The sequence below is a fragment of the Plasmodium brasilianum genome, chromosome 11, assembly GCF_023973825.1.
Source record: "Plasmodium brasilianum strain Bolivian I chromosome 11, whole genome shotgun sequence".
In the NCBI taxonomy this organism is placed as follows: Eukaryota; Apicomplexa; class Aconoidasida; order Haemosporida; family Plasmodiidae; genus Plasmodium; species Plasmodium brasilianum.
Window position 1 is genome coordinate 1,150,894 of NC_090124.1, and position 12,070 is coordinate 1,162,963.

Consider the following 12,070-nt stretch of genomic DNA (forward strand, 5'->3'; position numbering starts at 1 on the left):
ATAGAAGATAGTGAAGCTCATTAGGCATTACATGCCCATCATCTTTTTGTTCAAAATTTTGTTTTATTTAGTAGTATTTCCTCAGATAGGTTCCACAAATCCTGCGGAGGAAAGGAATAAATGTGTAGAAGTGTGTACACGGGTAGAAATAGGCACGTGGGTATAGATATACTCTTGTTGGGTGCGGCATGTACCCGAGTAGGTTTGCATAAACATGTACATATATACATATATGTATGTATGTATGTATGTATGTATGTATGTATGTATGTATGTATGTATGTATGTATGTATGTATGTATGTATGTATGTATGTATGTATGTATGGATGTATGGATGTATGTATGTATGGATGTATGGATGTATGTATGTATGTATGTATGGATGTATGGATGTATGTATGTATGTATGGATGTATGGATGTATGTATGTATGTATGGATGTATGGATGTATGTATGTATGTATGGATGTATGGATGTATGTATGGATGTATGGATGTATGTATGTATGTATGGATGTATGGATGTATGTATGTATGTATGGATGTATGGATGTATGTATGTATGGATGTATGTATGTATGTATGTATGTATATGCATTCTCCCGGGCGTAATATTTTGTGAAATTTCTTTTTGTTTGACCATCTTTTTTTTTTTTTTTTATTTAATAATTGAATATTTTTAATTTTTTTTTAACAATTAGGCATCATCAATATTATTTTAATTAAGCAGAAGCTTTAGAAAAATGTTAATATTTTAACCCTTGTTTTTTAGCATTAATATGTACATATATGTGTATAAGTATAAAATACCTCTGACTTTCGCAAGTCCTTTGCGTAGGCTCTTATGTAGTCTACTTTGCAATCCGAATAGTAACATCCCTTGGCCAATTCATCTCGATCTTGTAAGCACACATACCTGCAGAAAAATATGAACATGTAACATATATAAAATGCAAAAAAGAAAAATTATTTGCTCAAAAAAATTGAGAAAAAAAAAATTGTACATGAACTTTTTTTCTTTTTAAAATAAACTTACAAAATTGTTTGGGAACCTTGCAAAGGCGATTTGGTAAAAATTACATTTTTGGGTATTGCTCGAAACCAGTTTTGTTCATATCGGAAAAGATCTGTTTTGACTAACCCTGGGTTGATGGACACTGAACACGCTTTTGTTTTTTCCTTCTCAAATCTGGAATTTTTAATTGTGAAACGCGCGTACATATGTATATATAGACGTATATGTATATGCGTGTATATCTGCACGTCCACCGTGTGTATCCATTTTCGCATTTTTACCTAGTCTGCAATTGTTGTGAAAAATAAAGCATACACAACTTCGAAAAGTTGTATTCCCTCCTATATAATAAATTTGAACTGACGTTTCCTGAATAATTCTTTTCGTAAATAAAATCGTAGTTCACATCCTAAATTGGTAGAGAAAAAAATGATACTTTTTAAAATATATTTCCAGATAGCTACAATAGAAAGACGAATGGAAAAAAAAAAAAAAAATAATAATAATAAAATCTTACCGATTCCTTTAACATACAATGCGCTATGCTGCTTAAATTTACGACCAACGTATCATCCAATAATATTCGTTTGTACAGTAATTTAATTAAATAAAAGTGCCCATAGTAGTTAATAAAGAATGTAGATTCCAAGCCATTAATATACTCACGCTTATGGTTCAGAAATCCTATATATATATATATATATATAATATATATATATATATATAGATATTTTTTTTTTTTTTTTTTTTTTTTTTTGAAGTACAACGGGAAAAATTTGAAATAACGCAATTGCTAGAATGACATTTAATGTTTACATAAATGTATGAATAAAAAATACATACATAAATAAATAAATATAAACATCTTTGACCTTTCAAAGCAAAATGAAATTTTACCGGCATTGTTAACTATTATATCTATTTTGGGAATTTTGCTCATTATATAATTCGCACAATTTTCTATGCTTTTATAACTTCCTAAGTCCAGCTGTACACAAATTATTTTTGCACTAAATAGAAAAGAAGCAATAAATGTACATATACATATATAGAATATATGCTTAAGAAGGGATATATAAAATGTATATACAATATTCTTACTCAGGAAATTTTGACAATAAGTCTGCACGAACAACTTCCATATGTTGTAATGATCTACAAGCTAAGATTATTTCACAACCCAGTTTTAAAAATTCGATAACTGCCGCTAGTCCTATACCTCTATAACCTCCTAAAAAAAAGGAGGGGAAAGTAAAACATGCTGAAAAAATTAAACACAGGAGGGGTATGGAAAAGGCATAATTCTACCAGCATTCTGCGGTGATGAGGAATAAAGACTTTATTTACCTGTTACCATAACACACTTTCCTTTTAACATCATTCTGTTCATTCCAGCAGCATTGATACTACCTCCAACCTTTTTTTTGCGTAGAATAATGTAATATGTAGCTATAATGATAATATTTGTGCCATAATCATATATTTTGTTATTAGCAGACGAATGGCTGCTATAATTTTTTAAAACGGTATAAGTAAGCACTTTGTAAAATGGCAAAAACCTGTAATAAAGCAGTTGACATTTAAATGAATATAAAGCAGACATATATGTATGCTAACACAAATGTGTGTATATATATACATACATATACATAGATATACATTTAATTGAAAAAAAAGTATCATGGAATGGTGGTTCATAAATGATGAAGCACCATATAACTCCTGAAATGAAAAGAAAAATAATAAATCTTTTCAAAGATGGATCATTAAGAATAATGTAAAGGAATGATTTTTCCTTGTTTTTTACTTCCATATTTTTAATTATTTTATTGATAAATACACAAATTAGATTCTTTCAAATTTGTCATATGCTGACTGTTGCTAAAAAAATTAAAGAAAAAAGTAAAAAATATTTCAATAAAAATAATAGAAGTATAATTCTTTAGAAAATGTCTATATGATACAAAATTGCTTAAGAATAACGCAACACAAAGAAGAAATCTCTATACTGTGTATATTTATGTATAAGTATATTTATAAGTACTCATATTTATATAGAATGTACATGTTAAAAAGAGAACATGAAACGAAATAAGAAAATCAACATGAAACCATTCTTCTGAATTTGCTAGTTGATGTTTGTTGCTCTCATCTATATACACACAAGCACCGATTGAATATGCACATAATTATTACATGTACGTATATGTATTTATATATATATATATATAAATATATTTTTTTTTTTTTTTTTTTTCCCAATTCCTTCTATGACACATGGTTTTCCTTTTTTTCTTTTTTTTTCATATACTATCTATTGCATAGTATGTATACCCCTATTTTGCTTTTTGCTTTTGTGTTTAATTTTGATTTGGTTTTTCCTTTTATTTTTGTTATATCTTTTTTTTTTTTTTTTTTTATTAAAATAATCTCTGTTTTTTTACTTGAGTTATGCATATATAACTTGTTCCTTTTTTAAAATCAGAAATATTGCTGTACATACCTTTTTTTTTTTTGTTTTTTTTTTTTTTTCAATTTATTTATTACATTATTACCCTCTTATATTTAATATTATTTTTTATAGAATTTTTATACTTACAGTACTATACATACGTACCTACAGATTTATATTTCTACTTATATATTCGTACGTATATAATTGTACGTATATAATTGTACATATATAACTGTACATCCACATTAGTACATCCACATTTGTACATCCATAATTTTTATATCCATATTTTTATATCCATATTTTTATATTCATAATTTTTATATCCTTTATATTTTCAGCTCTGCATATATCTTACAATTTTTTATATTTTAACAATCCACATTTTGAAATTTTGAATAGCTTGAGCATTTCTTCTGTTGAAATTTTGAGATATTGTTGAAGTAGATTATTTTATAGAATTATTAGAAATGTTATATGCATACATCCATATGCTTCCTATTTGTAGAAAAAGGATTAGATTTGTATTTATATAAACCTACTAGTTTCTTATTCACATGCATTCATTAGATGATAGATTTATCTATGTGTTTATACGCCTTTTTTTAGGATATTTATCATTAACGTATAACGTTTATGGGAAGAATATAGCTGAGCCAAAGCAGCGGTTCCTCGTAGCACTTCGCATATGTACGTACATATTTGCATATATATTTATTTATTCGTACATACATATATATATATTTACATATACAGTGTAGCTGCCCATTTCGGTGGAGTCCTTCCACCTTTGTGCAAATTTGAGTAAAATGAATTCAAAGGCGATTGAAATTTTAAATTTAATTGAAGAAAAGTCGTTCAAAAAAAGTGAGAAGCTGATTACTGTAGGGTTGAAGAGCAAGAAAAATGAAAAATTATACCTGCTTTTAAAATGTTTGCTTCATTCGTATGTCAATGAAATAAAGGAGTGTAAAGAAGGGTTGGCTTTTATAGATCCAGATGATTATGATGAGAATATATTTTACATTTTAGGTAATATTTACGCAAATCTAAATGAGGAAAGTAAGTTCATTGGTTTGTATGAGCAAAAGTTGAAGAAGGCGGAAATCGCTAAAAATGGTAAAACATCAAATAATACAAAAAATGTTAAAATTACTAACACTGTTTGTTCTACTACTGCTAGCAGCAAGAGCATTAATGACAGTGGTCATGTTAGCAGTAATAATAGTACCATTGTCAGTAGTGGCAATGAAAAGTTTGCGCATAGACAGAAATTAGATGTAGAACGGGTTCTGAAAAATCTATTTGATTACTGTATCAATGGCAGTTTTTTTAATAAAGGCAGTAATCTATCATTGAAATTATTTAAAATAACAAATGATTCGAAATATATACTATATAACAGTTTTTTACTATATATGAATAACTCGAATAATAATTCTCGAATATATAATTTATGCCTGAATTTTATAAAAAACTACAAATATTTTAATTATAACAAGGTAATGGAAAATTTTTCTTTTTTTCTGATTTTCTTCTTTTTAAATATAAAAATGAGAAATTATGAAGAATGTATTAAAATAAATGAATATGCAAAAACGAATAATTTTTTCCTTAACCCATTGCAATATTATGTCTACAAATTTTATATATTTTTTATTTTTAATAAGTTAGAAGAAGCTATACCTATATTAATTTTTTTGATAAAAAAATTACCGGAAAATTACGACTACTACATTTTATATATGGATATTACCATTTATTTGTTGAATAAGCGTTCTAATGTCATAATGGAGGAGAAAGTGGGAGAATCCGAAGTGGAAGACGTATTCAAGTACTACAAAAACGACTTAATGTATTTAGAGTTCTTTCAAAAGTGTTTTATGAACACGTGTATGCAACGCTTGAAAGCGGTTCCTGGGAATATAAGCACATTCTGGAATTGTATTTTTCGGGGGGATGAGTATTCAAAGGACTTTTTCAAAGAAATTATGAATTATGTACTCTCGCTACACGAAGGGAACAACAGTAATGGCATATGTAATGGCCATGCTTCTAGCAGTGACAGTTATACTAGTAATGACCATGCTCCTAGTAATGACCATGTTCCTAGGAATGGTCATACTCCTAGTAATAGCTATACCCCTAGTAATAAACATGCTCCGAGTAATAGCCATGCTCCGAGTAATAGCCATACTCCGAGTAATAGCCATGCTCCGAGTAATAGCCATACTCCGAGTAATAGCCATGCTCCGAGTAATAGCCATACTCCGAGTAATAGCCATACTCCAGGCAATTGCCATGAGTCTCCCCTTGAAAACGTAATACAGAAAGTTGAGTTAACCGTGGGGGTGTACAAAAAGAACGTAATGAAAATACACAGCGAACAGGATGTAAAGATGTATATGTATACACTTTTTTTAATTTTATTAAAAGAAGGTAAACATTACAACATATTCTATTCTATTAAGCATCACTTGAGCATTTTAAGAGACGACATGATAGCTGTTCTGATAGTATTTCTAAAAATAATTTTAAAAATATTGTATACATTTATTAGAAGCGAAATGACACGTTTCGAATTATCCATTAGTGAAGGAAAGAATGAAATGATAAGCAAAAATAGAGAAAAGAATATTTTAGAACAATACAAACAGATATACAATTTTGAAAAATTACTATACATATTATACAAAAAAGATGTTTACGACTCATTTGATAGAATTTTTTCTTTATATATAAAAATTACGAATAATCCACATTTAAAGTTAAAAGATGATAACGTAGTTATCCTTTTGGTTGAAATGGCCTTATACATAGACAAATGTAAAGTTTTCAAAACTGAGAAAAATTGCTACTCTGATTATGGTACACACATATATACTATAATAAATAATAATCATCAACAGTTAAATATTGGAAACTGCAGCAGTGTTGATGAGTATGTAGGAATCATTGATAGTTATGACGACTTAAATGGTAAAGATAGTCATACTGATGATAACAGAACAATCGTTCTTTTTTCTCATAATTATAAGTCGTTTGAAAATATAAATGAAGAAAAGAACTCAGTTAAGTGTGAAAAAGATGTATTGTTGTTTAGTAGATCCTACTATATAATCGCATTGAGTTTATTAAAATATTCTTATGATTACAAAATTCGGCTAAATGAAAAAGAAAATGAAGAAAAAAAAGTAAAACCTCTTTTAAATAGTGAATATATAAATGTACTAGTTTTAACGATATACCTGAATAGTGTTATTGGAACTTTTAGTAATACTTCTTCCTTAGTTGAAAAATTAAATATTAAAAATATACAACTCATAACATACTCCCCAATTTTATACATTCATATGTTTAGTTATTCTTATTATAAATATGAAGATAATTTATTAAAATTAATTCTGAATTATTATAATGTTCAACAAAGTAATTTGAAAAGTTCTATTTCAAAATGTTTTCAAAATTATTCTTTTTTTAAAATTAACGAAATTGTAAATTCGTACTTTTTAAATACAACAAGTATTGTTTTTTACTTCATTAAGCTATTATTTATTTTTAAGAAGCAGATCTTAGCAGGGAAAGGGCTTTTTTATGTCCACTTATTTAGTAGCTTGAAAAATAATTATATTATGCATAACGAATATTCAACAAAATTTCCATTTCTAAAGGATATGATTAACAGTATAAGTAACAACCCGGTTAAGAATAAAAATGCTAAGGTAGATATATCGAAAAAGATGTCTAATTCTACTCAACAAAAGAACAACAACTGTACTATAGAGGTAATAGAAATTGACAAATGTATCACAGACAAGGATATCACAAATGCTAAGAGAGAATATAATAGTCGTTCCAACGAATTATTAAACACGTCTGAAAACTCTACTTTGAATGATAACTCAAATTGTTGTATTATAACAAACGATTTTATGCATTTACTAAAAAGGCTGAATGAAGAGGATATAATATATGAAGATTGTTCTTGTTCTTTTAAAAACCTTTACTCAAAACTGTTACTAGATAAGTATCATTTTTTAACTATAGACAACCAGACTGTGTTAATAAAATATAACATACCATCTTTTCATTACACTTTTTACAAATCGTATGATACTTTTTTTTACAATCATATAGTGTACGAATCGTTAATTCAGTTAGCTGATTTGAAATTCTTAAAAGATATAAAAATTCTGAACTGTTCAGAAGCAAATAGTGTTAACTTACTTAGAGACATAAAAACAATATACCCTATGATAATACTATCAAATTTTTATAATTTGAAAGGTAGTACTTACTTAACTAGTCATTATGAACATCTACGAAATTGTAGAAATATGAATGATGTATTATTACTCAGTAGAACTGATATCCATGATACTAAAAATGATCAACATCGCAGTGAAAATAATCATACCATCCTTTTTGAAAAAGTAAAGGAACATGTAAATTATAACCATGATGACAAAGAAATTAATTTTTTTACTAGCAATAATACCTATGTAACTTTTGATAAGGATAATTATAGTTATAGAAATAAGTATATTTTTAATTCGTATAATAAAAACAATTCGATATTTAATGATAGCTCAGTAACATCCCCTTTTGATATTTGTTTAACGGAGCTGTTTAACTATCCCGTTCAAACGATATATTTAAATTCTATAATTTTAAATACTATTATTTACATTTTTCACAAATCGTTTTATTTTTATTCTCTTGAAGATGTTAAAAAAAAGAAAGCAATTAACAAAGCTAAATGCGCCTTTTTCTACCTCATATATATTGTCAATTATTATGGCCTAACCCAGTGCACTAGTGGTATTTCTACCCGGACCGAATGTCATTGTGACCGCGCAAAAGTAAAAGGCTCATCCTTGCAAAGAGTAAATGACAAAAGTGATAAAGATGGAATTAAGGATAGCAGTTACGATGCGAACGAACTAACGGGGGAAGAAATACTCCTGCATAGTGAAGACGCAGGAAGGGGAAAAGACGTACAAAATGGATACGCCGATTTGTATAAAACGGAGTATTTCTGCAACCTATTTAAAACATTTGAAATATTGCAAGCAGCGTATCATAACGACATGTACAATACAGGCTCCATACTATATTTTAAATGTTTACTTTTAAATATAAATATGTACATAAAAATATTAACCGATAGTACTGGAATTGAAGAATGCATTAGTGAAATTCAGATTGTTTATACAACTATATGGTCATATTTACTTATCAATTTAAACAATTTTAAGCAACTTTTGATTAATGATAAAACATATCAAATAATAAACTTGTCATGCGTATTTAAACAGTACAACTATCTTGTACAGAACATTACTATTTTTACTTTAATAATACAGTCTATTTATTACCAAGGCAAGAAGAAAGTGTCTAATGAAAATAATGCTTTAATGAAAAATTTAATAAATAGAATAATTTTTTTACTTACTGATCTGAACAAAAATTTGTATTCCTTTTCAGAGGTCCTAAACAAGTACAATCCTATAACAATTTCTCATGTATTAAAAAATTTTGAACTTCAGTCGATAAGCGAAATTGTGTCTTCTTATAAACTACATATTTGGAATTTGCACGATTTACTGAACAATAAAATTGTCGTCATAAAAGCGTACTCATAATTAGTTTTGGAAAATTGCAAATTGAAAAGAGATGATTCACTGCTATTATTATTAGCATTACTATTATTATTACGCTTTTGTTTATATTATTTTTATATAAAATTTACAAAAAAAATTTTGTAGCTTAAGGAATGATTGAAACAATTTTTTTTTTGTGCGACCAAAGCCATTAGTATTGTATCATTTTTAATTAACACTGTCTTGTGTCTTTTAATTTTTTAAAAAGTGCTGTTATCATTTTTGACTTAATTAACTGTTAGCGCATACGCGTGTATGTACGTATGTATGAGTATATATATATATATTTATTTATTTATATAGGCCCATACATATACACCCACATACACTAGTTTAGTTGAAAACGAGATTTTAAAATGCTGCAGATTTGAAATTCATATTAAACCTTAATTCATAGATTAGAGGAATTTCTACATTTTTTACTCATTACTTTTTTTTTTTTGTACATGTACAACGCCAAAAGAATTTTTTTTTTATTTTGTTCCGTTTTTTCGCGAATAAGCTATATTTCTTGTCCTTTTCCTTTTCCTTTTCTTTTAGTTCTCATTTTTTTTCCATTTATTGAAGATGTAGAGTGCAACTTTTATACAAACTATATCTTTTCAACAGATTGTTCTAAAGTGTAGTAAGTGTAATCCACATCGCACATTCAGTATTATGCTTATTCATTTGGGGTGTGTGCAGTGGAAGCCAATATGCCTTTCAAAATTCTGTTATATTTTATTTTAATGTGCTTCAGTATGTTTCAGTATGTTTGAATTCACTCTGATTTATTTAATTTTTTTGCAAAAGTCATAAAATAAAAAAAATACATGAACAGGAATTTCCATGGGTAAGCAGCATAGCACTAATACAAAATATGATGTTCCATACATAAATATATATATATATATATATATATATTCTTATGTACAATTTTAAGGAGGATCAACACAGTTAAAAATGCTACGGAAATAAACAAGACACAAATAAAAAGCAGTGTAATCACAAAATAATGATAAAATAAAAAGCGAGAAAATGTAAAAAAAAAAATAATTCATATCAGTATGAATAGACAACTTAAAAAACTATAGAAAAAAATATACAATTTTAAAAATAAAAAAAAAATTGACGCATAAAATAAAAAAGTATCTGGCTACAAGAAAATGATGCAGGTATATACCCTCATTTAGGACAGCTGGTTATAAAAGGAAAATTAGAAAACTAGGGTAAATTGAGCGCGAAAAAATTGTACACTAAGAGAACGTACATATATATATATATATATATATATACATGTGTATGCATTTTAGGATATAAAAGGTTCAAACCATTTTTACTTCAATTTTTCGTAAACGAACATAAGCCTCTCATCGGTACACACTTCACGTTTTTAAGGTTAAGAACATAAGGTAGGTAAAGTACTCACATATGTTATCCACAAAATCATTCCCTGAAAGTACAGTAAAAGAGAAATGGGAACATGTGTATGTTCAAATGTATATATACGTAAATACATATATATATATATATATATATAAATGTTCGCGTAAATTGCAAATGAAAACTTCAGCTAGAAGCACTCAAAGTTTACGGCCTCAAATTTCTTATTTTTTCTATTTTTATTAAATATGGGTCAACCTATCTCGGAGGAGCAAAGAGATTCCTCTTCCTCGAAGATGTCAAATTTTTTAATGAGATCTTCACCATGTTTAGACAATATGTTATCATATTCCACCATATTTTTTTCAAAGGATATTTTCTTGTTGAACATTTTTGTTATATAATGAGTAGTAACATCATGCGCTCCTTTATAAAATGTTTTCAATTTATTAAAATTTTGATCTTCATCATACTCATCATGGTCAGTTATTTTACTTTTTTTTAATTTTTTTTTTCTTATTGACCTTTTTTTTTTTTTTCTTTTTTTATTGGACAAATCACTGTATTTGTCAGTTTCAGAACGTTTTTCAGCATCTCTAACATATTGATTTGATTCACTTCTACAGCCTACTAATCTTCTAACATGTTCTGACAATTCATGTTTTGCTTCATTATCTATTTCGAAAAATTTCTCGTAGGATTCAGATTTATACGTGTCTTCTGAATTATCCATATTTGACATATTTATATCATGTTTATTTGATAATATAGCTTCATCTTTTAACACCATTTTTTCACTTTGGAAGATTGTATGTATAATACTTTTTTCATTTTTCGAAAACGATTCTGACCTACATTTAAAGTAATTTTTTGAGAATTTGTGTTTACTGTTGTGGTGCTTTTTTCTTTCAGAATGTGTCTTACAGGAATTTTTTTTTTTTATTTCATTGCTTAAATAAATTTGTTCGTTCGTTCGTCCATTTCTATTGCCGTTTATTTGTCCATCTGCATTGTTATTTATTTGTCCATCTCCATTGTTATTTATTTGTATATTCCCATTGCCATTTATTTGTCCATCTCCATTGTTATTTATTTGTATATTCCCATTGCCATTTATTTGTCCATCTCCACTGCCGTTTATTTGTCCATCTCCACTGCCGTTTATTTGTCCATCTCCACTGCCGTTTATTTGTCCATCTCCACTGCCGTTTATTTGTCCATCTCCACTGCCGTTTATTTGTCCATCTCCACTGCCGTTTATTTGTCCATCTCCATTGCCGTTTATTTGTCCATTTCCATTGTTGTTTATTTTCTCTTTTATTGCGCTTTCTAAATCTTTTTTTTTATTTTTCATATCGTCGTTATTACTTTTAAATTTATTTATTGTTCCCTGAAAATTATTTTTATTGATTTGTGAAATAAATGTATGCATGAGGCTTTCTTTTTCATTTTTTTTTTTTTATTTATTACAAAATGTATGTTAAAATATAGTGTTCATATATTTTTTTTTTCTTTCATTTTATATAGCTCTCTACAATAACTTCTTTTCGACACCTTACCATAATTTAATATA

General features: G+C 27.4%; 3 protein-coding genes across 3 annotated transcripts; 1 reads left to right on the plus strand and 2 right to left on the minus strand.

The window, feature by feature from the left end:
* Positions 1–50: 50 nt before the first annotated feature.
* MKS88_003712 (putative oxidoreductase) lies at positions 51–2,830 on the minus strand (the record flags this gene model as incomplete). The annotated part of the gene is made up of 9 exons (XM_067216828.1): positions 51–101; positions 813–918; positions 1,039–1,191; positions 1,299–1,426; positions 1,535–1,701; positions 1,915–2,027; positions 2,119–2,248; positions 2,365–2,576; positions 2,730–2,830. The coding sequence occupies 9 exons, from the start codon at positions 2,828–2,830 to the stop codon at positions 51–53; spliced, it is 1,161 nt and encodes a 386-aa protein (XP_067072524.1).
* Positions 2,831–4,281: 1,451 nt separating this feature from the next.
* Positions 4,282–9,117, plus strand: MKS88_003713 (uncharacterized protein; the record flags this gene model as incomplete). The annotated part of the gene is made up of 1 exon (XM_067216829.1): positions 4,282–9,117. The coding sequence occupies one exon, from the start codon at positions 4,282–4,284 to the stop codon at positions 9,115–9,117; it is 4,836 nt and encodes a 1,611-aa protein (XP_067072525.1).
* Positions 9,118–10,499: 1,382 nt separating this feature from the next.
* On the minus strand, positions 10,500–11,929 carry MKS88_003714 (uncharacterized protein; the record flags this gene model as incomplete). The annotated part of the gene is made up of 2 exons (XM_067216830.1): positions 10,500–10,567; positions 10,756–11,929. 2 exons carry the CDS (start codon positions 11,927–11,929, stop codon positions 10,500–10,502), a joined length of 1,242 nt encoding a protein of 413 aa, XP_067072526.1.
* Positions 11,930–12,070: the final 141 nt, after the last annotated feature.